This window comes from Plecotus auritus (assembly GCF_963455305.1).
Source record: "Plecotus auritus genome assembly, chromosome: 6".
NCBI classification, from domain to species: Eukaryota; Metazoa; Chordata; class Mammalia; order Chiroptera; family Vespertilionidae; genus Plecotus; species Plecotus auritus.
Genome location: NC_137773.1, coordinates 111,078,382 through 111,106,290, shown reverse-complemented (window position 1 = coordinate 111,106,290; position 27,909 = coordinate 111,078,382). Strand labels below are relative to the sequence as shown.

The following is a 27,909-nucleotide window of genomic DNA, read 5'->3' as shown; positions in this document are numbered from 1 at the left end:
CCGGGATTGAACCTGGGACCTTTCAGTCCACAGGCTGACGCTCTATCCATTGAGCCAAACCAGTTTCGGCTGGCAGAGTGTTTTTAAATGGAGTCAATATCGGAGGACTTTAATTTCCAAATCAGTTTTCAAAGCAAAGATTTGGATTTACTATTCAATGTTCACTTGCTTAGCAGTTGCTTCCACTAAGTGGTAGTAGCCAACAGGAAAGAGTAAGTCACAGCCTTCAGAATCATCGCTCCAAAATAAATATTTAGAGGATCTAGATGTCGCTTCAAGGTCAAGTGAATAATCCGAATGGTTTTCGTAGGTGACGCTTGTCATTGACCCAATACAGATGACTACGGGATAGGCTTCCTGTGATGGGCTGATGGCAGCAGACACCGGCAAGAGTCACTCATGACACGCGTGCTGCTAAGGGTGCAGGGCTCCCCAAAGCAGGACCTGATAAGAAGTGAGTGCGTGGACCCCCAAAGCAAGACCTGACAAGAAGACAGGGAGCAAAACAAGTGTGAGAGCACTTCTTAGCCACCGGAAGCAACCACCTTATTGCTGGAAAAAGTAAGGAAGAAAGGTTACAATAATTTCTGTCGGCGCAAACATTTTATCTTGATCTGTGTGTAGTGGGACAGTGCCTCAGAGAACGAGATGTAGCTATGACAACTGTTAGCTGGGATACAACATCCAGGCATAGCCACTGCATTCCCAATACCTACTCACCCATCACGCAAAATGAAAAACTAAGTTCTGTCTTCACGCCACGACAACCAAAGCAGTCATATTTTAAAGAAAAATTCTGACCTCTAGAAAGACTGAGTAAAACTAACATAGAAATTAAGACAGCAATTTAAAAGACAGACATTTTATCTCTACTGTTCCCCCTTTCATTTCAAATAATTTGTTAGCTTTACTAAAACATATATTCCTCGCCCATATCAGAGTCTGGTTGGTGAATCCAAGTGAGAAAATGAAAATGCGGATCACTGGGTTCGCAAAGCCAGTTGAAAAAGTCAAGTCGCTCCGGTAAGTTTTCTGCAAGCCTGCCCGAGGCTCCTGGGACGGAGCCTTCCCCAGCTCGCCATGGCCAAGGGTGCGCCTCTACCCTCCTTACTGTTTCACATCCACACTTTGCTACACGGGGTTCACAGACCCAGGACAAACAAACTGGCCCCGGGGGCTGCCCTCACGCTTAGAAGGATGCTTTTCAATTATATATATTTTGTTACATCTTAGATAAAAAGCTGGATCTGCAAGTGATTAAAAGATGTTTTATAGTCATGGTTCCATTCCTGCTGAAATAAAGGCGTAATTTAAACCACACATAATTCACAGCAATTTAGGCCCATTACAGAGTTCTAGCTTCTTTTTTATGGTAGTTGCTAATTAAAACAGAGTGTTCCCGCCCTTGGAGCCTGAGAAGGACAGCAACATACAGGTTTAATGACTAAAACGTCCTGACACAAAAATGAAAACAACACGAGACCAGGCAGGCAGCTGCCCGTGCCGAGCGCATGGTACAGACCAGGGGCGTCCACTCAAGTCAGAACTGCCCAGAAAGCAGCCCTTTCTTTCTTTAGAGGAAGACGCATGCGTTTTTTTGTTTGTTTGTGTTTTGTTTTGTTTTAGAGGAACCTGAAAGAGTGCTCATTTCTCTAACTTCTGAGCCCTCCATTCCCAGCTGACCCAGCCCCAAGAATTGAAACTCACTGGGAACACTTTTAAAAGATAAATGATGAGGTATTTTAATATAATCCTGAATATAGGTTTAGATTGAAAATGGGAATTGGGACCATCATTAATTATGTTGCCAAATTTTCTGAACTTTAAGAAGCCAGATGGAGGCAAATGGGGACATTTCCAGACTGCAACCTTCTAAAGCTCACAGGTTAAAACTCGGACAGGATGACAGTCTTTCTTTGACATGTGAGACATCCCATATGCAGAATGAGTGTGAGGAATTCATACGCTTTCAGTGGTTCCACTTTCCGAAACCACTGTAATAAGAGACGGACATAAAATCAAACCAAATATAAGCACAACCACCAGCCACTCTTAATAAGCAGCAATGAATCACAGCAAATACTGATCACCTCCAATGCACTGGGCTCAGCGGGAGTAACTGCCTTGGCATCTGTCCCTCCCACCTCTGGGGACAATGACACTCAATGCCATCACACCCTCACTCCCCTCAGGGGGAGGCCTGCTCTCTAGTCTGTAGCCCAAGCCTCCAGCTCCTGCGCAGGGGGCGGAGAAGCAAGCGGGTCTATTGATTTCCATTGAGGACACCCTGGTCCTCAGGGGGCTGGTGGGAGGAGAGAGGATGGGAGACCCCGCCTTGGGAAGAGAAAGAGTTTAGAAGTGAGGCTGGGGGAGGGAGTGGACGGAGTGGACGGGGTGGGGCAGAGTGTTTAGAGAGAACAGCAGCTGCATGAAGAAATAAATTCTTGTGACTTCGCTGGATCGAAATATAAGTAAACAAATGTTACCAACCCAAGTTGCTCCAAACCTCAGTAAAAAAAAAAAAAAAAAAAAAAAGCAAACCCAGAGACGTTTGCTCAGGTTCATTTACCACTCACGGTCTTTGGGTGCTCCTTGAACCCAAAGCAGGAGACGGACAGCGCCCGAAAGGGGACTTGGAGGGGGACCCAGCCTCGGGAGAGCTCGGCCAGCACAGGGACCTCGGCGCGGCGCGGGCGTGCAGCTGAGCGGAGCTGCGGGCTGCACGGAGGAGGGCACGCCCGAGCACAGCAGCCTGCGACGTGCCAGGGGCACAGCTGGGACCCAAACCTCTAGTCTGGGTTCCCGAGTGCCCGGGCTGCTCCCCCTCGGTCCTGCAGGCTCACCGACTACAGTGAACCCTGCCTCGCGCCGGCCGGGCTGGGGCGCCACGCCGTTGCCCCTGTCCCGTGGCTGCACTTGCTCCCCCGGCAGAGGAACGGGTCCCAGGCCAGCCGGCTCGGCTCGGCAACTGCCAGGACGCTTGCCTGCCGAGCGGGGGGCGAAGGAGGAGCCGCCTGGGGCCAAGTCAGATCCCCGCGCCCCGGCTGCCCGGTCCAGAACCCACGCCCGCCCCGCTGCCCGCACCCTGTGCGCCGCGCGCCCGCCGAACGGGCAAGCCCTCAGACGGCGCGTGGAGGGCAGGAGCCGGGGAGTCGCAGCCAGCCGCCCGCGAGTGAGCCAAGTGAGTGTCCGGGCCGAGTCGGGGCTTCTCAGAGCCCGGGGCCCCGCCGGTCCACCCGCTCGGCCACCCCCTCTAGGTGCAGCCGGGACTCCGAGGACACCCGCCCGCGGCCCCCTGGCCCGGAGCTCCCGGCAGCCGGAGCCCTCGCCAGTGGGGACCGAGTGGGGGACCCGCGTGCCCTTTCCCGGGGACGGCAGCGCCCCGCGGGCGGGTCTCGGGTGCAGCCAAAGGCGCCGGGCGTCGGGATGGCTTCCCCTCCCCACTCACCTGGAAAATCCGCTGGCTCTTCCCGAGGGAGAGGAAACTCCGTCCCCGCTGCGTCGGCGCCGAACGTCCACGTCCCGCGTCGGCCAGATGCGCGCCCAGCACTCGGGACCCGCGGGGCCGGGATGGAGGCGGCGGAACGCCGGGGAGAGCCCTCGCTAGGCGTCCCAACTTCGCGGGCGGCGCTGCGAACTTCAAAGGCGGCGAGGCTGCGGCGCGCGGCCGCCCAAGTTGCTGCGAAGTGGAGCGGGCGCGGCGGGAAGTGCTGGGCCGGCGGGCGCGGGGGATGCGGCGGACGGGCGCGGGGAACAGGGCGCACTGGCGGCGGCGTTGACGCGGCTCGCTCTGCTCTCTGGCGGCTCCGAGCGGGGAGTGTGAGTTGGCTCCCGAGTGTCACCGCTGAAGCCCGAGCCCTCCCCAACCCCCCGCCGCTGCCCGCCGCCCGCCGCCCGCCGCCCCTCCCTCCACTGCCCGCTGCCTCCCCAGTTCCTCCCTCCTTCCTACCCTCCCGCTGCGCGCCACCGTGCGCGCGCGCAAACATACACTCGCGCACTCACACTCGTACGCATACTCACACACACACACTCACACAGTCACACTCACGCCCCTCAACCCCGTACTCCCCAAACCCTGACCCTCGCCGGCGGCGTCGCGGGAACCTAGTGTGGTCCTACCTCCCCAGAGATGGCCAGGGGAAGGAGAGCGAGGCCCCTCAGGACCCCCTCCAGCCACAAAACCCAGGGCAACGGGGACAGGGAAACTCTGGTGCACAACGAGGGGACTCGGGGTGGACTTGGGGGCGGGGTGGGGGGGCAACGACAGGAGGAGGTGAAGGAGGAGGGCCCAGGGTGCGCGCTGTGCCTGCGTGTCCGCGGTCCCCAGTCCGCCCTGCCTACTGTGAGGCCCTCGCTTGCACCCGGCCTCCTGTGGCTGGAACTCAGCAGCTGTTTTAACAATTGAAAAGGGCCCCGCAGACCCTGAGAGACAAGCAGTGTGAGTGCAGCCATTGAGGCCAGCCGGGTAATTATGATAAGAAGTTACCCAATTAGCAACCTGGCCTGGGCCTAGGAACTCTGAAGGGGAAAGTACTGAGTGACTTAGCAATCTCACCTTCACAACCACAACCGCCAGCCTAGTTTCCAGCAAACCTGCTGTTTAGACTCCCGAATTTTAGGTTCTCGGGACATCTAGTTTATTAAGATGCAGAGTCAGCACTGAGGCCATGAAAACGACTGGTTCTCTTCTGATAACTACGGCGAAATGACAATAAATAAGATGAAAATCAACCTTCCCAAAATCATATGAAACACTGGGGCCTTTTTGTGAGATACCTGGTTGCAGAGGGCTGTCCCATGAGGCGCCCGAAGCTTCTCTCTCCTCGGGATTTATGAAGCCGTTGGCACACCACAAAGTCGTTCTGTGGAGCCGTAGAACCCTCAGCGCTAAGAGGGACTCTGAGATCTCTGTGCAGAGGAGATGATGACATGGGAAAATGTGGAAAGTGACCCTGCACTTATGAAACAAGACCCAGAGCAGGTCACTCAAGCCTTCATTAACGCTCCTCAAGTGCCCGCTGTGTACCGGGCCTGTCTTGGTGGTGAGATTTCAAGGTGAAACATGTGCTGGCCTTCAAGGCGCTCACAGCCTGGCGGGAGACAGAGGTATGAATGAAAGTTGCTGAGGCTGTGACAGGTGTCTTTACCTGCTCTGCAGTGCATGGCGCGTGGGCAAGGAAGCAGCGCGCCCCTCTAGAAGGCTCTGTGGGCAGACCTGAGGGTAGGTTTTGGAGTGCCGTGTTCTGAAGGAGGAGGAAGAGAAGGCCAGGCAAATACGGATACGGACACGGGAGGGAAGGGCATTCCTCGCACAGAGAGAAGCGAGGGAAAGGTTAGGACGATGTCAAAGTGCACGGCGTGTCCTGGGAGCTGGGGCATCAGCTGTGGCTGCATTGCAGCTAACGTCCATCTGCAAGGCCAGACAGCACCAGGCTCTTGGGGGCCAAAGAATCAGAACTTTCTTGAAGGTGGTCTGTGGTTGGGAAACTGGTAAGGGTCTTAAACAAGGACAGATTTTAAGGTTTTTAAAACATCATCAGATAGGAGTTTTAGAAAGTTATATCTGGGATTGCTGTGGAGAAGGGAAAGAGATGGCTGTTGGGAGGTCATTTCCAGAGGAGAAAGTCAGGTCTGCATGCGGCAGCCGAGCTGTGCCGAGGTTGAGGGATACAACGGGCAGCACCTCGTGATTGACTGGATATGGTGGATGGACAGGAGGAGTCTGGACTGACTCCCAGGTTTCTGCGGGGCAAGAAGGCAGGTGCCGGTGCCCTTTGCCAAGAGAAACACCATAGGAGCCTTTCAGGGGGGATGCAATGAGGTCTGCTTTAAACCTGTTGAGTTGGGGTGCATGAGACCCCAGCCGGAGGCATCCATCAGGATCACCAGCATCCTTGAAGCCTGTGGCGGGGGGCACCAAGAAGACATAGGATGGGACATGGCATAGACCAACGTGCTGGGGTGGGTGGAGGAAGAGCAGCCTGTGGAAGAGATGTAGGGACAGTGAGTGAGGGACTCAGGAGAGAGCAGGGTGACGACCCAGCGCAGGAAGGGACCGGCAACCAGGGTCAAACGTGACAGGGAGATCTGCCCCGAGGCAAAAGCCACTGCTGCTCTGCAAAATGTGTCCGTGATCTCAACCTAAGCAGTTGTGGTTCATGGCCTGTGTGCCCAAAGGATCCAGACAATGGCAGGTAGAAAAGGTGGTGTCGTGGGGACACAGAACGTAAGCTCACTGACCTCGCAGTTGGCCCTGGGGGGAAGGAGAGGCTGGTGGGGAGTTTCAATAAACCAAGGTTGAGACAGTACTTTAACGTTGGCAAGAAACAAGATATTTTTAACATACTAAAAAATTAATATGTTAATTAACATGTTAATTAATATGTCAAAAATTTATTTTTAAAATGTATTTTTATTGATTTCAGAGAGGAAGGGAGAGAGAAACATCAATGATAAGAATCATTGATCAGCTGGGCCTCCTGCACACTCCATACTGGGGATGGAGCCCACAACCCGGGCATGTCCCTGACAGAGAATCAAACCATGACCTCCTGGTTCCACACCGGCTGGGTGAGCCCAAAAGACATTAAAGTGACTTGTTAGTTGAGCCAAATAGTGATAGACCAAATCGATGGGGAAGTTCCCTAAGAACTCTGGGAAGGGTATTTTTATGAAAGTTCCTAAAAATAGCCCTGAACATCAGGATTTGTGTGTATCAATATTCCTTACCTGTTTCCTCAGAAAAAAATACACCATTGGTAAACCCAGTGGTCCTGTATATACGTATATTTATGTAAGTCAATATCTTCAGTTTTTGAGAGACGTGGGCAGTGTGCCGCATCGGCTAGAACACACATTGTCTTGTCAGACAGACCTGCGTTTCATCTGAGACTGGTAATTGTTTGCTGTGAGACAAGTTAACCTCACTGAGCTTCAGTGTTTTGTTTTTTCCAAGGATAAAAATGGAGCAAATGAAGCCGGCTTACAGATGTTTTGTGAGGATTAGGTAGTTATGTCATCTTCAAACTGGTAGTATGCCAGTTTGGCAGAGATTTGACTATTTACATCTGAATTTACTTTTAACCCATGAAATGCATAAACAGTCCACTGGGGGGAAAGAAAAGTGAAGACCTATTATAAAATTAAGAGTGTAATTTCGGTCTATTTAAGAGAAGCCTGCTTCCTTCAAGTCCGGTCCTAGGTTCCGAGGGGGGTGAGGTGAGGGGGTCATGAGACCCTTTTATCAGGGATATCTACAAGGCCAAAGCTAGTGTCACTTGCCTTTTTAGAAGTATTGACATTTGCACTGTTGGTACAAAAGCAACAGTGGGTGAAATGCTGCCACCTTAGTACAGATCCAGGCAGTGGCCCCAAACTGGGTGGTTAATGTCACCTCCACTGCCACCAATGCAGGGTCGCTTAAGATGGTCTGTGATGAAGCAGTAAAAGCTATTCATCGTCTTACAGTTCAACCCTCCATTCTGCCCTTTGAATAGTCTGTGTGGCGCAAGGGGAGGCACACATTCACCTTTCCTGCTGGGTCTCCAGTTCAGTGTTTGTCGTGAACTCGACGGAGCACGTGGGTCCGAGCTGTGAGCTGAGCTGGCTGCTTGCCTAGTGGAACATGGTTTACTGGGAGGAACCGCGGCCCGGCAAGCTAGTTCTTGGACAGGCACTGTTTTCCAACGCAAACGAAATGAGCCCGCCACTCCGTGATAAGGGATTGGAAGTATTTACTGTCAGTTGCAATGTTGAGCTTGCAAGTAGAAAACGTACTGTTTCGGGAACTTGTATCCGCCACCGTGAGTTTGACAGCCTCCCAACACTGGAGTCGTTCCTCAGGCGGTGGCCGTCTCTTTAATTAAGTTGGGTTTTGATGCTGGGCAGTGAAATGTATTGCCATTTGGGGGCTCCGTGTAACTCCGTGAACCGGTACTTTCCAAATGACCAGTGAAGTAGGATATGATAACATCACGCCGGAGTTAGAGGTCCATTCCAAGCAGAAGTTAGACCGATGGGTTTTAACATAACAGATCATAAGAGTTAACTGATGTGATTTCTTATTTCATGGGGCAACGATAAGGTTTAAGAAACTAGCATTGGTTGAGCTTTGGTGTAGCATAAGAGGACTATCTGAATTATCTGAAAAGGTTATTAGGATGCTGCTTCATTTTCCTGTGAAGGCAGACATTCCTTGTTGACTTCAAACAAAACAAACTTGCAACAGATTGCAAACAGGAGTGGAATGAGAGCCCAGCCGCCTCCACGGAGCCAGACACCGAACTCCCAAAAGGTAAAACAAGGCCCCTCTTCTCATGGAATTGTTTCCTTTGGAAAATATTGTTATTTTCAGGAAAAAAAATGTTATTTATGGTAAAATGTAGTAGGTATACGCTAGTTTTTAACTGAATAAATGGTTTTTAAATTTCTGTATTAATTTCCAGTAGAATGAAAGCTGATAGAAGTAACCCACATAAACAAAGCTTCTTGGAATCCTTGAGGATTTTAAGATTGTCGCGTGAAATCGCCCCAATCATGATACAGACGGAAAGACCCTCATAGGCCTGGCAGGGGGCTCCCCTGAGACTGGCCGCCACCTGGTTGCACTGTACAGCCTGGTTCTCATCTTGAACCAATGCACACAGACACTTCTCCACGAGTGCTTCATTCTCTAGTGCTGTCGGCCCATCTCCACTCTGGGGACCAAAGGAACAGAGGACCCTGCACTCAAACCCAGAAGCTTGTATTCTGCTGAGTCAGCCCCAGGCCTGCTTTTGTTTGTTCACCCAGTTTCCATCCCTTCCCTTCCCCCACCCCTGCAGAAGTTGTCCCATCATTCTTGAAGTCATTCTCCCAGACCCCTTAGGAATTAATGATTACCTCTGATGTGAAGACTCCTCCCAACTGAACCAACGTGAGCCATGAGCCTCAGTCGCCTATCATACTTCTGAGGGCATTTATTCACTTTGCAAATATTGGTTGAGCACCTACTATGTGCCAGGCACTACTAGCTGCTGGGAATAAAAGAGTCAACAGGGCCCTTGCTCTCAGGAACCTGTAGTCTAGAGGCAGGTTAGGGAATTACCACAGGACTTAATAAGGGAATCTGGGGTGCTGCCGCAGGCTGTGAGGAGGGTGGGAGTGGGGCACCCAGTGGGGGTTGTTGGGGAAAATAACATCTAAGCAGAAAGCCAAAGGCGGCCAGTCATCTTGGATTGAAGGATGGGGGTGTGGAGTCAATGAGCATTTGAATGAAGGAGAAATCATATGGATTACGAAATATTCAGGGTATATTAACCAAAATATACACTCCTATAGGAATTTGCCTTAATGTAAAAGGTGTAGATAAGACCAACATAATTTTCTGGACTTTTAGTTTGAGAAGTAGAATAGGGTATTTTTAAATCACTACAATACATTTAAATATATTTAATTTAAATCAGAATTACCATAACCTTACAAAAGTATTCATGGATTTAAGAAAATATTAAACATTTTAGTTAAAACCTCAAACAATTTTGCATGGCTTCCCAAAGATTAATCTAATACACTGGAAGAAACAATGTTTATTCTTACTTTGTTTAAGGCCCTGAGCTAAGGCCTAAAGACATGAAAACAGCCCATAGTGTTCACAGGAAAGAGTCTGAGAGATGAGCTCAGACGTGGCTTCTCTCCTTTTTTGCACATTCAGTACATAGTTGCTGAGTGCCTGGCGCCTTCTGGCCAGAGGACACAACATTAAAAAGACAAGGTGGGCCCCTGTTCTCAGGGAGCATGCCACACAGCAGTAATGGGCTGGTTGGCTTTCAGAGACCACCCGCCCCCCCGCCCCCCGCCCCAGCATCAGACCCCATGTCAGTGGCCGGGGGCGGGGAAAGTGATGGGAGAGCACCTTCCCACCCCTGGGGAAGGCTGAGGTGATGAGAGCATCTGACCCACAGACATGTCACTGGAGAGGTTGAGGGGTGCACCAGGTGCGTTAGGGCAGAGATGAGGCCAGTTTGCCTTTGGCAGGCTGGCGGCGGGCGGGGGGGAGGTCTGCAGTGTAACTAACATAGAAAAGGAATTGGGGGTGCGGGTTGAGCAGGTTAGAGTGACCACGTTGGAAGGAGGTTTGGCCTACGTTCCTCTTGGCGAGAATAGAATCTAAGTGGATAAAATACTGGAGCAAGCACTGTCTGCCACGCTGAGGGAGGTCACTCCGGTTTGGGCAGTAGGCATTCTTTTTTTAAATCTTTATTGTTGAGAGTATTACAAATTTCCCTCTTTTTTCCCCATTGCCCTGCCTGGTTCCCGCACTGCCCAGGCCTTCACCACCCTGTTGTCCATAGGTGACGCATATATGCATATACGCATATAAGATCTTCGTTTAATCGCTTCCTGCTCCCAACCACCCTTCCCTCTGAGAAAGAGGCATTCTTCAGATTATAATAAATGGTTCCTCTTGCATAAAATCCCCTATTTATTTCACTTCAAAGTATATATCTGCACAATCATTGCATTTCCTGTGAAGGTTTGTGGTATGTTGCACTGTGCCCGTTATGCGATGGAAACACGAGCGTATTTTTTAACCCGCCCAGAAAACAGTTTCTGAGAGCCCCCTGTGTCCTGCAGCGGGAGCCTCGGCCTGTGGGACCCACCCCTGTCCTGAGGGCCGGGCTGCGTGGCCACATCAGCGTGGCCTGCTGTGTCCAGCACCCTGCACGCACCAGCTCTGTAGCAATGGCAGCAGTGTGGTGAGGGTGTGGCACTGTGTGCCCACAAAAATCAAGAGACGGGGGCAGCCCGGGCCGGTCTAGGGTAAAAATAAGGGGCTGGAAGGATCAGGGCAGAATGTACTCCTAGATATAACAGGGCGTCTATGATGATGTGATGAATATGTTCCGATGATTTGGGAGCGTATAAGAATCGCTCTACTTCCCACATCCCCTGGCTTGTTTAGGCAAGGCAGGGAGGAAAACTCTTTTATGCGGGCCTTTGGCACGCACACTGGGTGGCTGCTGCATGCAGTGATATCATACTGCCTAAGGCTGCACTCACAAAGCCTGGTCATGTTTAATGTGAAGCTGATGGCAGCAGATGGAGTGGAGAGAACACAGCCTCTGAGCCCCTGGGTTTAGCCACCTAATGACTTTGGGCCCGCGTGGACTTGGAAAATGGCTCTGTTTTCTCATCTGTAAAGTGGGGATAATAAAATTCCCCTGATAGGATTATCGCCAGAATTAAACTGTTTTGAATATGTAAAGTGCCCAAAACATAGAACACTTGCCCCTCCCAATCAGAAAACCATTTGTAAGTGAAAAGAAGAAAATGAATGGAGTCATTCAGAAGCTGCTCACGAGGATGACCAAGACGGTGATTTTGTTGCCAGGAAACCCCCGGATGGGCTTGGGCTGCCTGTCCCTGTGCCCAATCACCAAGGCCGGTTGAATCACATAAGGCGTTTACCGAGAAGTGCCACCAAGAAGACAGGGCGCTTACAAGCACCCAAAACCTGTCTTGACAGTCAAGTGCAGCCTGCTGACACAATATGTCCCTCCTTAAGGATCTTGAAGAAATCAGCTTATCTATAAAAACAGGAGGGCTAACAAAATTCTAAAAATCTTACCGTATGCAGCTCAGAAAAAGTAGATGTAAGATTGCATGTATCTTTCATTCAGTCCGTTTCCACGTTTCCATTACAAGGAACTCCTTAACCCTAGAGCTCAATTGCTTTAAAAAAGGCATCCCCTAGTGACCTCTAGACTGTTTAATTCCTGTTACCAATTGAGCGGTTTCTAGCATCTACTACTGTGCCTGTTCACTGGTCCCCACAAGAGCCCTCTACAATAGGTACTGTCATCACCTCACTTTAGAGATGGGACTACTGAGGCTGTCAGAACGTGTGTGAACCGAGGTGGTGGTTTTGCTATGATTCTCTCTGCCCCCTGTTGGCGTGGATTCACAGTAGCCCCTTGCAGATGTGCAGACTGAACTAAAAAATTGAAGAATGAGCCAAGTCTGGTGGTATCAACATTTATTTTTAACTCTTTCCTACTAGTTTGGCATATGAACATGTTCCCTCTGAGAAAATAAACTTTTCTTGAATAGAAGAACAACATTGCTTTAAAATTCTGTTAAGCTTCTCAGTTTGTGTTATCAGACGCAGATCTATGAAATTCCTTATGGGGTGAGTCCTGTTAACACTGGGTTTTGTCACATTTCTACTTAAATACTACATCTAGAAAAGAAATGTCCCAATATTTACTTCGTTGTGCCACGTCAGACCCTGTTATAAAGCCAGATCGAATACGAATCACTTCCCTGAAAAACCCAACCTCTGTGTGTGGAAGGTAATGATAAACAGAGGCTGTCTCATTTCTGGGCGTCACATCTCAGATCTCATTATGCGCTGCTGAGGGGAAAATTGCATTATTTCAGGTCATTTAAAAGGAGTAAAGCCATTTTTCCCCCTCGATAATAGATCGTAATTGAATCATTGGAACTATTTTGGGAAAACGGCTTCCATTCCAATAGTCTGGTGTGACTGGGAAGGAACGCGCTTGGTGTTAGAAAGGAAGAATGTGGATTTTGCTCATGTGAGCTTTGGTCACTAGTCTCGGTCCCCTCCCTTCCTTCAGATGAATCCCTGTGCCACATTCCCACTCCATGAAGCATAACAGATGTGGAGCTTCCATTTTTCTCTCAACTTCCTGGCATTTTATGAGCAGCTCTCTCTATTCTCAGTTCATAAGTTTATGTTAACATGATAACCACAGTGTCAGTCCATCACTTCCAATACCCAGACCTTCAAGGCTCAGGCAAGATCCGCGTGGATTCCTGTGGAGGAGAGGCTGCGGACATGGGGGTGGGACGTCCTTCGGGAGAAGAGAACAGCATCGGGACAATTCCAGTAGGCGGGAGCTCCGGGGTCATGGGCAACACGAACCTCCAAAGAACTCGTTTGTGTATCTGTTGAAAACCAAGAAAATCATTCCGATTTTGAAAGAACTCTCTCCAAAGGCCTTACCTGCCGGGGTTCTTGTTCCAGCATTATATAGGGAAAGAGTTCAGCAATCTGGAGAAAGGCTTTTCGTAGATTAAATAAGAGTCCAAAGATGAAAGATAATTTTGAAAGGCAATGGGGGTCAGAGGAGCTTCAGCTAAAGGAGCTAAAGTTCTTTCTTGTCTTAGGACCCTTGCTTTTTATTAATACAATTTGTCCTAAGGCAAGGTGGAGATAATACACTTCAAAGGGTAGGGTACAGAAGCATTGTCAGATTGGGGAATAGCCTACGGCTGTTCAGGTGTTTGGTCAACAGGAGGCCATAACATGTAGATTAAGATGCCCTGAGCTGTCTGGAAGCAAACAATCATCCTATTCAGGTTTTGGGGGAAGTTCCTTTCAGCCATTCCAACAGGTGATTACATATGTGACTCAGCCCTTGTTGAGCCCCCAAGTTTCATCAACCTTTTGATGAAACTCTTGTAATTATGACATGCTGGAATTGGCTTCTGGCACTTACCTCCTTGGGAAATTGTGTGCTGACCTATGAGGAATATATGTGTTAAGCGCAGAGTCTCATTCAAGAACTACAAACAATCTTCTACCCAATTGATTCCAGACCAGAATTTTTGTAATTTATTTTGAGTGGGAATGTTCTTAAGGGAGTGACACACACCGAGCAGGACCCAGGGCAGGAAGGACCTCCAAGGCGCTGGAATGTTGGGTTCCCCCCACCTTTACAAGAGCAACACACTTCCACTCCCACGCCCCACAGGTGCCCTTCCCCCGTGTGTCGGGCTAGTCCCGAGGACATAGGTGAGGAGAGAAGCGCCATCACGGGAGGTGAGGACAATGAGAAGTAGGGGTATCGAGGAGAGAAGGTGAAGAATAGAGGGTAGTTAAGAGCTTACAGTGGAGCCCAGCCGGCGTGGCTCAGTGGTTGAGCACAGACCTATGAAGCAGGAGGTCACAGTTTGATTCCCGGTTGGGGCACATGCTCTGGTTGCAGGCTCAATCTCCAGTGTGGGGAGTACAGGAGGCAGCTGATCCATGATTCTCTCTCATCATTGAGGTTTCTGTCTCTCCCTCTCCCTTCCTCTCTGAAATCAATTATTTTTTTTTTCAAGAACTAATAGCGGAGAGTGACAGACAAGGCAGTGAGACGGGCAGTAAATGGTTAGGGCCAAGGAAGGGCAGCCCAGGGCGGGAGGCTGAGCACTGGAGAAGTGGAGACGCAGGAAAATAAAGCAAATCGAGCGCATCAGAGGGTCGAGAGTCCCCGAGAAAAGGGGTGGCTTAGCACCAACTCCAGAGGCGACACCCTAAAGCCAACATGTCCGTAGAGAGGGAATGAAATGGAGCAGGGGCAATGGCATCTACCGGGCCCAGAGGGGCCTGAGTTAGGCATTTCCATGTCTGGGCCAGGGGTGAAGGCCTCAGCGTCGCTGGGTCTCCATGGCCCGTGGAAGGAAAGGAAGGAGGACAGACAGCCGAGCAGGAAGGACGCTGAGTCAGGGGCCCTCCGGTGGAAGTAAACTGGGTTGTGCATTGGCCCCGAGTGGGATTGGAGCCAATACGCCTTAAAGCAGAATTCCCCCAACATTTTCCAAATTTAAACACAGCCTCCAGGATTACTTACTTGATTTGTTTAAACTGTAAGACCTTCTGTTTTAAAATAGCTTGTTTTAAAAGGAAATTAGCAACCTAAACAGTAATATCTGTTTCATGTGCTGGTTTGTGTGTTTTTTTCTCATACGCATTAAAGTCAATACAATAGTCGCTATGGGCCCCCTATGGCAGTCTCTCCTGCAGCTGCTGCCCCACCTCACGCCTGAGGGTGAGGGAGGCGGGAGGGTCCTGCCTGGCACCGGAGGGGCAGCTCCTCAGAGACCTCAGGGGCAGGAGGTGCAGGAGGGCAGCAGCAGCAGCAGCGACCCGGCCTGGGAGGACGGGCAGGAGGACGTGGGCCTCGAGGTCGGGCAGGAGGCCGCGCGTTTCCACTCCTGCCTCATCTGTGGATTGAAGCCACTCACAGAGGCAGCCCGGTCCAGGAGGTGCGGGCTGACCCCCTCCTGGGTGGGCCAGACTTGAAGAATTTGTGCCCTTTTTTAAAAAAAAAAAATTGATTTCAGAGAGTAAGGAAGAGATAGAAACATCAATGATGAGAGAGAATCATTGATGGGCTGCCTCCTGCACACCCCCTACTGGGCATGTGGCCTTGACCGGAATCGAACCTGGGACCCTTCAGTCTGCATCCAACGCTCTGTCCAATGAGCCAAACTAGCTGGGGCTGTGCCCATGTCTTTGCATCTTAAGGCATAAAAGCACAGGCTGCAAAACTCAGCGTGGAGTCAGCAACACGGCTCAGAGCAGGCGATGCTAATCCCAGTGTCCTGTTCACGTGCTTTCGGGACAAGATGTGTTTGGGGCTGTGTTTCACGGAACGAGGTAGATGGAGAGCAGGGCGGGGGTTTTCCCCACCTCTCACTGCTGCCTTGGGGACACTGAGGCACGCGGGCACACACACACACACGCACGCACACACACACACACACACACACGCACGCACGCACGCACGCGCACGCACGCGCACGCACACACCTCCGGCTGACACAGGTGCCGGCACTGTCTGTCATGTGAACTAGGAAAATCATTTTCCAGTAGGCATGGGGAAAACCAAGGCCCCCTTGATTGACTGCCACCTAAAGTGAACAGGGAACGTGTTGTCTTCACAGCGCCCTGCGACACCCCCGGCAAGCGCAGACTCGGCGCCCCCGGGCACCAGCATCCTGTCCTCAGAGCCTGGGTGGCCCGGGGTCAGTGGGCCCCTGTCGCTTGGAGATCCAGCCGCCTGTGCTCCTGGGCTTCTCGGTCCAGGCTCCTGGTTTCAATGCTGTCGCCTCTCCTCTGTGCCGGGCCGGCCTTCTCGGTGCTGAGACGAGGCCTCCTGCTCCCTCCTCACCCTGCTGCGCCCTTTTTGTCCTGCGAGGCCTGGCTAGATCCATCCTTGTTGGAAGAACGGCATGGCCTCTATGTTCTGGTGGGCCCCTGACCACAGTGCTGTGTCCTGTTGGGAGGACTCCGACTTTGCAGCCGGCTCGTTCTCACTGCAGTGTGCTGTCAACACAGAGGAGCGGAGACGGTGAATAACAGCCGTGCTCCTGTAGGCGTGGCCCGGGTTCGGGGTGCACCTACCAGAAGGCTGTAAAGAATCCCACCTGTAGGAAGTTCTAGGGCTCACAGCCCGGCTCGCTGTGGTCTAAGATGAGAGACTCTTAGGGTTAAAGCCACACACTCACAGTTAGAAGGCCGGACGGGCCTGGGACCCGGCACTTGGCGTTGCCGTGCACAGAGCACTTGGGACCATGACAGGATGTAAACATCACATCCACAGGTCACCCAGAGGTGCAGGTGCCCCAGGTGCATGTGTTTCAAACAAATAGGGAAACCCACGTCGTGCTGTGTGCATCGGGGCTTAGCGAGGGCGCAGAGAAAGGACGAGTGGAGCCGCCGATTGCCCTGCCTGCGGCTTTGGCTGGGACGTGGAGGACAGGCACCGTTCATTCCGTGTCCTGAGCATGAGATGTGGGCCGTCCCTGGGCTCAGGTTACCAGGCTCCTGTGCAGAGAATGAGGCCTTTTCAGACTCGTGGCGGAATCTTCCACAAGGACCGAGGGTCTCTCCATCGCGAGTGCGGGCACAGAGTGGTCAGCTGTAGCGTTGGTGTCGGCCTGGGGGTGGCCCCTCAGGGAAATTGCACAGAATAAACAAATGTCAAATTGTTGAATGAACGCATATCAGGCGACAACGAAGGAAAGAAAGCACAGAGCCCCTGCCCGCAGTTCTCTCTCCTCATCTCGGCTGAGCTCTTGGGCTTTAACGACCTAGTGCTTGATGTGGTTGAAACCCACTGGGCACCACTGAGCATGCGGGCCGCTGTCCTGGGGGATGGGGTTCCATGCCCGCTCCGCCCGCCAGGGCCGCGTTCCAGCTCCGCCCCGAGATATCTTGGGCCTTCGTCAGGCTTCAGGTTCTGCAGACAGTGGAGAGTTAAATTGCCCAAATGCTCATCATTGACCTTACCTGGGTTTTAATCCTGTTGTTCCGGGGAAGATTTCACTTTCACAATGTTTTCCTGTCTGAGCTCCACAGCACACATCCCTGCAATAAGGCTCTCAGTGTTCCGGGACCCGAGCCAGAGCCAGGCCGCTCTGCGCTGTGCACAGGCCACGGCCAGGGCGGCAGGTGTGTGGAAGGGAACGCAGGAAGGCGTGGCCCGGGCCCCACTGTGGTCCCTCTGACAAGGGGGGCAGTTGCCTGCGGGGGGGGGGGGGCTGGGTATGAGATGGCTTCTCGGGATGCTGCTCCTCGTCCATGGGATGAAGGAGGGGGAAGGTGTCCCTGCCCAGCTCTTGCCCACGAAACCCCGAGCGCTTCCCAGGGTTAAGGCACCCTGCTGCTTGTTTTTATGTGATGCAGTTTGCCATTTGGACAGTTAAACATGGTGCCTTTGATGGGAATCTACACACTTAGCTGAAGGGTTGACTTCGATTTATGAGTGACGGGGACTGTCGGCGCCAAGTAAAGCGGTGTCCCTGGTTCAATGCCACGACGGTGAACGACTTCTCCAACAGGAAACTCCTGGGATGGACCCCTCCCCCACCCGCGGGTTATTCTGGTCAGAGCCGCCTGCACAGCAGGACCGGAGCGCCTGAGGTGACGTCGGTGCAGGCGTGACCGTGTGTCTATGGGAATCATGATCCCCCAGGCCTGCCCCTGTCCCCACTGCCTTATGTGTGTGACCACATCATTGACCTGCTCAGACACATCATCATTATCCTCTACAGTCAGTCACATAGCAGAAAACAAAACAAAACTGTCTAACCAATCACCGAAGGCTTTGTTTCTCCCCAATAGGGTAGGTTTGATTACTTTTCAAAATTCATCACCTATTACATGCATTTTGAACACCTATGACCCCTTTAACACATACTGGTCACTTCCGTGTGCCAGGCACTGTGTTAGGCACTGCGGTTATGGCTGTGCACAAAATAGCCAGTCCCTGCACACCAGCTCCTGAGCTTCCAGGATGAAGTGTGACCTATACAATGCAACGTGCAACTGACAGGACACGGCAAATGCCTGCCCAGGTGCATAGATTAGTGAGAAGTTTCCGGGGAGAGATGTATGTGAGCCGAGAGGCTCGGAGACGAGGAGTGAGCCTTACATAGAGGCCAAGAGTTGAGAATAAGGGCGATCTGGACCTCAGGGACCTCACACGCAGCCGACTCAAGGTGAGAGCATGGAGACCAGCCTGCAGGGTTCATTGGGGAGAGGGAGCTGTGGGTGCGGTGATGGGGTAGACACACCCTCTCAAGGGGTTTGGCTGTTAGGGGGGTAGAGAGATAGCATGAGAGTGGAAAGAGTGTATTGGGTGGAAAGAAGGCTTAAGGGAGACCAGCATGTTTATATGCTGCTGGGAAAAGCCAATAAAAATGGAGAAGAGCAGTGGCAGGAGAGACCCAGGAGGTGGGGGGCGGGGGAGACACAGTGGGAGCTCAGGTCTTCCCCAGGGAGAGTCCCTCCAATCACAGAGGAGGAGATGGTGGCCCGGTGGGGACAGGTGGTACTGGGAAAGAGTGTGATGAGAGCTTTCAAGATGCAAAGGTGACAATGCCAGGGTCCCGGTCCTCTCTCAATGGAAGGAGGAGAAACATATGCCGATGATCCTGTTCTTAGGAATATGCAAGTGACTCAGAGGAAGAATGTGAAATTATATCTTAGAACCTGGGAAACTAAGCCAGAACATCAGCCACTTAGGAGGCAAAGGCACGGAACAGCTGCTCAGGGAAGAGGGTTCTGAGTCTCATAGAAGAGGGGAGATCTGAGGTGTGTTTGAGGTATGTGAAGAGCTCTGAGGTGTGGGCCCATGTACAGTGAAAAAACTGTAAGCAAAAGGAAAACGCCAATAGCGTAAAGGTGGGGCTAGGGATTGGTGCGTAGGTAAGACTGGGACAAAACCTGAGATGCGTGGGGGAGCAATAGCGATACATCTCCATGTAAGCTGGAGAACGCCACGCGTGTCTGACCTCAGAGTCTGCGGTTGGGCCTGTTTTCCGTGGGCAGCGGGAAGTTACAGATTCTTTTTTATGTTTGAAAATAGAGCATTGGGGAGTCACATCAGCAAGGTATGACAGCATACTAAAAATAAAGACATGCAAACATCGACTGCTGAAAGAGGAATGTTAGGAATTGGATAAATATTGATGAATGAATGAGGTAATTGGAGGGATGGATGAACAAGGCATGCATAGCATTCCGCCGCTGGGACTGTACCTGCTGCAATTGCGTGAGGGGTCAACTCCCCTTCCACCCCCACCGTCAGGCCACACACCATCAGTCCGCGGCCGGCCACGCCCCGCAGACTAATTTAGTCATCCACCTGTAGGACCAGAAAACCAGCCTCGAGAAGTGTCCGAGCGAAAGGATTTTATGGGTAAAATGTACAGGGTGTGGACTGCTTTTGTATTTGTAAGTGCAGGATGATAGTAAATCAAAACCCAAGATGTCAGACTTCATTTTGACAACTGATTCAAAGGAAGAATGTGAAATTCTATTTTAGTACTTGAGAAACTAATTTGTTTGCTAAATTTTACTAAGTCAGTTATGTAAGGGAGCATATTTACTCTCAAAAATTTAAAAATATTTTTCAATTGTAGAGGCTTTGAGAAAAAAGTAAGAAAATATTATAACTATTTCAATTTAATTTTTAAAATTTCCCCTCAGCTTTTATAGAGAAAAAAGACCACTATATTTTCAATGACATCATGGTGCCTTAATCTGTTCTCTGTGGTATTTTCAACATACTGTATATGATTACCCCAAAGGGTTTGCCTTGGGTCCCAATGATTTTTTGCATCTCTAAGACTTCAGCACACAATTGCTGTAGGTACACACTTGTGGGAGGACCTTGTCATTAACGCGGAGGTTTGAGCCTCCAAGTCATATTGTGTCCTAGCTTTGCTCCTTCGGAATTGCACTTGTAAAGATAAGTTAACCGTCACTCCCAAAGCCTGTGTAATTATAACATGCAACATGCTATAGGGCATTAAGTTAATACTTTAAAAGTATTAGTCATAAACATCATAGTGACAACAGAGATTGCTTTAGATGCTGCCTTCAGTGCACAAGGCTCAAACTGTGACAAACTTGAGTGAATAAAGGGAGTGTTATACTCAGGTGGGCAAACTTGGCCGGCCTGGAACGGAATTCGCAACTGTGCTGTGCTGTTTGCATTAGCGAATGGGTAAAATATGCACTTTAAACACACTTGTGTGTACTGGCAGGAGTGTGTGCACACACACTGGTACGTTTCTCTGAGAACTAGGCAGGCATGGCTGACAGACTCTCACATTGGATCCTGGTGTTACCTGTTGGCTGTAGCTTCAGGGGTTTTATTTAACCTCTGTGGATGGTGGAGTTTAAGGCACATTTTATAACTAAGATGTTTTCATTTGTTGTCATTAAGCCTGTTAAGTATATAGAGAAAAAAGGTTTAAAAAGAGAACTCAGCATGGAGCAGCTTAACTAAACAAAGTCTTAGAGATGCAAAGGTTTTCAGAATTAAGCTCTGATGGCATACATTTTAAATGCTAATGTCATTTACATAAAAAGAGAGTTTTTAAAAATGAAAGAAAAGGCCTTCTCTCTCTTACTGCTGTAACTCATGGGAAGATTTTAGAAATGCGTCACCTCGTTCTCTTGAAACAATAGCGCCATCTAGTGGACATAGTACTAAGAACCAAATCTTTGATTCCAAGCCTTACATTTTTTTTCCTTTTATTGGAATCAGCATTAAAGGAAAATAACAAGCATGTCTCCATGTAGACCTAGAAATGGAAAGAAAAGCTGCCCTTGACCAATCACAAGTGGCCTAAATTTTAATAGACACATTTGATTATAACCTATGAGCAAGCAAATCAATCTACCGGGAGGTCCCTGGCCCTGGCCGGGTGGCTCAGCTGGTTGGAGAGTCCCCAGTACACCAACATGGTTTGGGCCCGATTCCCGCTCAGGGCACGTGCCGATGTTTGGTGCTTGATCCCCGATTGGGGTGCATCCAGGAGGCAACTGATCAAATATTTCTTTCACATCAACGATTCTTTTTCTCCCTTCCTCTCTCTCTAAAATCAATGAAAAACATAGCCTCGAGTGAGGATTCAAAAAGCAGAGAGGAAAGGGCAGGTTATTTAGGGCTTGACAAGGAGAGATGTGTTGGAGCTGTGGGTTCTTTAATTGATTGGAATTTCATACAAAGAAAACTTGTCCCGAGGCGCTCTGTGGCGCAGCAGCTCCCAGCCTGGTGCCTGCCGGCTAGCTTGGATCTTCCTCCTTCACTTCCTTCCACGCGCTGAAGACCAAGCCCTTAGCTGAGCGGACAGAAGTGAATCCGGTAGCTCAGGTCCTACCCCCAGGCTCTGGCAGGCGTGGAGAGGAGAGGGCCGAGGGGCCATTGTTCCCTGCAGGGCACTGCCGTGGTCCCACAGGATACAGCCTGCGAGGACTCTGCTCAGCCAGGTCACCCAGCCCTGTGCTGGGCCAGGCAGCCTCGGGTTTGCAAACTGTAGCGTGTATGCGTCAGGGCCTTGTTAGTGCACAGCCCGCAGCTCGCAGAGGCCTGCCGTGGGCTTTGGGAATGCGTTCCTCACCTGTTTGGAGGTGATGCTGCTACTGGTCCCAGCATCGTGCTTTGCTTTAGACAGAGCAGTAAGAAACGGGAAAGGCAGGCAGGGCCACGGGGCAGGGGAGGGGAGAGGGAGGGCTGTGCTGTTGTCTCATGAAGCCAAGGCAACCAGCAGGGGCTGTGGCACAGGCTGGGGCCTCAAGGTCCAGTCCCTACCCCACAGCAGCCTCCGGGAAGGCCATCTGTCTGTCTGTGTGTCTCCCAGAGGGACCCTGGGAAAGATACATGCCCCGTGGGTGTGTCTTTTTGTCATTGCTCTGTCCATGGGAACCAGTTTTTGAAAGTTGCACACCATGGGGTATGCCAGAGGCTGGAGGGGACGCCGGAGCAGGCATGGGGGCGCTGCTCAGAGCACCCGTGGTGGAGACGCACTCACCCAGGCCACTGGCCTGTGCTGACACCAGCCTGCCCCTGCACAGGCAGGTTCCCTGCTAATGCTCCTCCCACCGGGGCCTGTACTGGCCACATCCTGCCCTGGGTCCATCCTGTCACTGCGATGGCTCCTTAGCTACCTGCCAGGTGACACCGCCCGCTGCTGGAAATAGATGCCGGGAAAGGCAGAGGTAAGGGACTCCGGGACCCACTGAAGAAAATGGTAAGATACCGATTGAGAGGAAGATAGTGAGTGATTAGGGAAGAGCACGCAGGACCCAAGCCGGGTGAGGACGACGGGGCAGCCGCGCAAGCTCTGGCGGGGTGAGTGTGCGAAGCTAAAGGAAGTGACCAGCACGTGGAGTGAACAGCAGCAGCAGCGTCGGTGCTGAATGGCTGGAGGCAGCGCTGCCCTGAGAGGATGAGAGCCTGTGCTGGAGGAGAAGGATAGGAGAAGGCCGGCATCCTGGTCGGGAAGAACAGTCCGAGGAGGAGAGTGCGCTCGGCAATGAAGGAAGGGAACGTGTGCAGGCGAAGAGTCTCATTTTTTAAAATTTTGAGCAAAATGCGCTACCTATGGGTTATCTCACAGGAACCACGCTTGCTCACCAAGTCATGGCGTTCCCACTGCCTCAGACTGTCCCCTCCCTGCCCCCGTGTGTCTTTTCACCAGGACTCTATCTACATCAGGGAATAGGACTCCTGTGTTAAAGTGGATTTGGCCAAACAAGAGAATATTGAAATTTCAGTAGTAAAGGCAGAAGGCTCTACATGGGTGGGAACATCGGGCTCTCATGCCGTGTAAGGTCCGGAAAATCATGAAGTTTGGCCCTGCCAAGGCATTAGGGGTGAGTGGATTAACTGTTTGACCAAATACAGCTGGCTAAGTTTTAAGGTGATCATTTTGTATGGCCCACGAGTGATGTTATACATATCCACATGGCCCTTGGCAGAAAAAAGGTCCCCATGCCCCCCCACTCCCCACCGCTCTAAGGGGACAGAAGGTGTTCTGTGTGGCTAAGTAGGACATAGGCAGCGTGGGAGTCGGCTCTGTGCATGTGTTAACTGGGGAAGCTCGGCAGGTGTGCGGCCTGGGTGGTCCCTGGATTCATCCTCCTGGCGTCTCTGGAGCAGCTCACTGGACATGACCTGAGAGTGCATCTCCAGCAAGTCCCCAGCTGGTGCTGACGCAATTGGTGGGGCCACATTATGGGAACCACCGTTTGTAAACAAGAATGTCATTTCTTACAATGAGGAGATCAGTGTGCGAATGGCAGAAGTCACAGCTCTGGGACACCTCATTGAAAATCCTGAGTAAATGTGTGCACCTCTCTCTCTGCTGCTAAGTGACGTTGCTGATTGTGCCCCACCTGCTTCCCAGAGATTCATACACAGATCCACAGGTGCAACACACAGATCCACAGGTGCAACACACAGATCCACAGGTGCAGTGCACAGATCCACAGGTGCAACGCACAGATCCATAGATTCAGTGCACAGTATTTCACACATTTTGCCTCCACAGCATAGAGTTGATTATAATGTTAGTCAAGGAAGATCTGGTCATGCCAAGCAAAGGGCGGATATAAAAATAAAGACAAGTTTGGTTTGAATGTTCTCTTAAACGATAAAAACATTCCCTAAAGGTCTCTTTGAAATGCCACTCTGTGTTTGAGGAACATGGTCTGTTGAAAACGGCACGGAGAGTAGCCCAGAAAAGATGTCTTGGTGACGTCCACAGGCAGGCCTGGGGCCCGAGTGGACCCTAAATCAAAAGCGCCACCTCTGAGAGCCAGCAAGCTCCAGCTCCCCAGGCAGGATGTAAGCCCTCCTAGATTCAGTGGCTGATTTGGCCCCAAATAAATCACTGAAATAATTGGAAACAGAAATAGCTTTTGCACACTGTCCCTCTTTCTTCAACTGCCAAAGGCGTCCCTCTGGTGAACAGTTATCCCCCCCGCCCTGGGGCTCCGAGGTCCTGTGGAGTGAGCGCGAACTGTGAAGGGTTCTAACATGTATCCGTGAGCCACAGACTTTTCATGACTATGGATGACCGCTATAAATTGGCCTGTTAACATGTAACCTCCGATCTACAAGCTAATTTGGGGAAACGGTAGGTGATGGGGTCCTCTTTCATGGGGGATAAGTTGAACATATGCTGTTATTGTGAAAAATAGCCCGCTGGTTCTGAGAGTGAGGACGTGTGGATGCTGGATTAGCATCGCAGGAAGCCTTACGTTGGATTAGGGATGCTGCTGGGAGTAGCTGCGGTGTGAGCGGGCCCGGCGCCTGCAAGGGGCAGGTTGGGATATTGAGTGGCGCTCAGCTCCCCTCATTAAAAGGGACTTAACTGTAGAGCCCTGACTGTGAGGGGAGGCAGCCTGGCCGGCAAAGGAGAAGACTTTCGCTAACAAGCTTGGCCTGGGCCTCGTACAGAAAACCCGCACAATTGACTCCCTTTGTTGCTTCAATGTGGACTGCTGTCTGGCAAGAAGGCCCTGGTGGATTATTTGGGGGTACTTCTTTTAAGGGAGCTACAGAATGGAAGCCGGATGGTGAAATAAAGACTGGCTGAGGTCATTGGGACATGGCCCTGAGGCACCTGCGGTGGTGGCTCTGTCACATGGGAAGAAATGTGCTGTTCCCTCATAGTATACGCTATGCTCACGGGGTGTGCTGCCCTGAATGTGTCTGTATGAATGCAAAATGCCAAGACCAGCGTGGAGTGTGTAGCAAGGCTCCTCAATCAGCCTCCCTCCCCCCCCCCCCCCCCCCCCGCCGTGATGTGAGCATTCTGGGCTCGGCATTCTGCCTGCTGCATGGGGGGTAGAGCTAAGGGACCAGGAGCCCCAGATGCACTGACCAGGAAGGACTCACTGAGCCACTTCAGTCCAGCAGCTCAGGTTCCTTTCAGCATTTACATGCTCAGCACCCTTACGTTCTCTTAGGAGCACGGAGCTGCCCCGGTGTGGAGGGTGGCATGGCCTCTACAGTTTACTCCCTACTGCTTGGCCTTCAGAAAGAAGCTCATCATGAGTCCAAGGAAAAGGTCAGACCAAAACTGGATGGTCACTACTACAGGACTATCATCACAAGGAACGCCTGAGGAAGATCATGAACAAATGTGTTCCTCCCCTTAGACCAGATACCATTTTGAAAAGTGTGGTGGAACCAATGAGAGGGAACCTGGAGAAGACGCTGCAGGTGAGGTTCTTGAGGCCATAAATGACAAACAGCGATGGAGGTTCTCAGGTGCACACAGCAGTGTCATAATTTTTATTTCTTTGGAAGGATTCCCAAAAGAGATTTGTTTATTGCATCAAAGAAAGACAGCCGACTTTTCAGAATACCTATTATCAACACTAACACTGGCTCGTCCCTTCACCCAATAACAACTCTTGCATCTGTTGTGCATCCATGAATAGCTGTTCTCCTTACTTACTCAGTGATCTGATGCCAACGCACGGAAAGGGCCTGTGATGCTGGCCTTGGTCTTGGCTGGGTTGTAATGTGCCAGTGTCCAGCGTTTCCCCTCTGTTCTCATTTCAACTGCATTCCAGTGAATAACTTATTGGCAGTGTCACTTATTTACATTGTTCAACAGTTCTCAACTTTTGGGGGGTCAGTCTTGGGAATTTTATGTAGGATACTGTTATGTGACAGGAATCATGGCAGGCATGACATTGTTACTGCCCAGGTAGATGGCTTCTTCAGACCCAGCATCATATTAATCTTGCTCTGGACAAACCTACACATCTGAAAACCACCACCACAATCACCACCATCACTACCACCACCACCTCCATCACTACCACCACCATCACCATCACCACCATCACCACCACCATCACCATCACCACCACCACCACCATCACCACCACCACCACCATCACCATCACCACCACCACCACCACTATTACCATCACCACCATCACCACCACCACCACCATCACCACCACCACCACCATCACCATCACCACCACCACCACCATCACCACCACCACCATCACCATCACCATCACCACCACCACCACCACCACCATCACCATCACCACCATCACCACCATCACCACCACCATCACCACCACCACCACCACCACCATCACCACCATCACCACCATCACCACCATCACCACCACCACCACCACCATAATCACCACCATCACCACCACCACCACCACCACCACCACTATTACCATCACCATCATCACCACCATCACCATCATCACCACCATCACCACCGGGGATGGGGAGGTTTCAAGATAATGAGCTAAAAATAAGCAAAGTATTCCAATAAGAAGATTTTGGAATGACTGAAAACAAGGGATTGAAAAAATCCTTGTCTTACTAAACCTACTGTAACCAAAACCCCTGCAGAGGCATGCCTATAGTGTTATTTGCAGACGTCAGAATCTCACTGGAAGCATGTAGATCTTAACTCTTTGATGTTGAGGCCACTTTGGAGGACACCTGGAAAGACTTCTGGCTGGGGTCTTTATAAACGGGGCTTACAGACTCAAAATGTCAGGACCAGATTGTCTGGCTGGGTGGTCCTCCACAGATTTTTTTCTATGTGGGTTTGGTCCACTGTCCAATATGAGCCAGACTCGTGAGCCCTTAGCCATCTCCTAGGAGCACACGCTGCCCTCACCTCCAAGCCATGGTCTGGTTGACCTTTCCCACTGGCGGGACGTTGGTGAAGGGAAGCAGTCGCCGCCGGTCCCTGTGGCACTCACCAGGTGGGCAGTCTATTCCGGCTGTTGTAATAAATCCCACAGACTTCATAGCTTATAAACACCTGGATGTTAGTTCCCACAGTTGTGGAGGCTGGAAGTCAAGGTCAGGGTTCCGGGACAGTTGGGTTCTGGTGGCAGCGCTCTTCTGGCTGCTAGAACTGCTGCCTGCTTCTCCATGTCCTCACGTGGTGGAAGGGCAGGCTGGCTCCCCAGGCCCTTTTATAAGGCCACTTATCCCCTTCTCAGGATCTCCACCCTCATTACCTCAGCACCTCCCGGAGGCCCTGTCACCTTGGGCATTAGGTTTCCAACATATTGATTTTGGGGGGACACACACATTCAGGCTGTCGTACCAGGGTATTTTTAAGCCAGAAAGGAACACTGTTGTAGATTGAATTGTGACCCCACATTTATATATTGAAATCCTAACACCCAGTACCTCACAGTCTGACCTTATTTGGAGAGAGTGTCATTGCAGATGTAATGAGCTAAGGCAGGACGAGCTCACACTGGAGTTGGGTGAGCCCCTAACCCCGTGTGACTAGAGGTCATATAAGGAGAAATTGAAGCACAGACATGCAGGGAGAACGCTGCGTGAGGTAAAGGCAGAGGTGAAGGGATGCTTCCACTGATGGCCACCTAGCCCAAGGCCAGGGTGGAGGCATGGAGGCAGGCTGGTTTCACAGCCTCGGGAGGGTGGCCCTGCCACACCGAGGCCTCGGACGCCCCGCCCCCAGAGCTGTGAGACAGTGCATTCCATTGCTAGGCCACCCCCTGTGGCACTTTGTCCCCGCGGCCCCAGCACACAAATGCCCATGCCATGCTTGACAGTGTGCGTTCCTTCTGCTGACACCATCCTTGGGGTTATCAGCCCCTTGTCTGGGCTTGCTCTGCTGACCTGGCTGAGATGTATGGATGTTGGGAGTGATGTCCTCAGGGCAGGGCAGGCTCTTCCTCTCCCCTGGGTCAGGTGAGGAGTTCCGAGGCAATCTTGTTGAGGGTGTCACTCTGCAGGTCTGTGTGCTTCCGGTGTCTCCAGCCTGGGAAGCTGCTGTGAGGATCCAGGCCGAGCT

The 27,909-nt window shown here is 51.3% G+C and overlaps 2 protein-coding genes across 2 annotated transcripts in view; both read right to left on the bottom strand.

Annotated features, from left to right (window-relative positions):
* Window positions 1-3,792, bottom strand: part of NDNF (neuron derived neurotrophic factor) — a 32,337-nt gene extending 28,545 nt beyond the window's left edge. The window contains exon 1 of the mRNA XM_080673879.1: window positions 3,449-3,792. The gene's annotated coding sequence lies outside the window, so the exon portion shown is untranslated. The remainder of the gene's footprint in view (window positions 1-3,448) is intronic.
* Window positions 3,793-21,358: 17,566 nt separating this feature from the next.
* The window catches only part of TNIP3 (TNFAIP3 interacting protein 3), a gene marked incomplete at both ends in the record, with an annotated part of 42,860 nt that continues 36,309 nt past the window's right edge, over window positions 21,359-27,909 (bottom strand). The window contains one exon of the mRNA XM_080675491.1: window positions 21,359-21,414. Coding sequence (XP_080531617.1) covers window positions 21,359-21,414 — 56 coding nt within the window. The remainder of the gene's footprint in view (window positions 21,415-27,909) is intronic.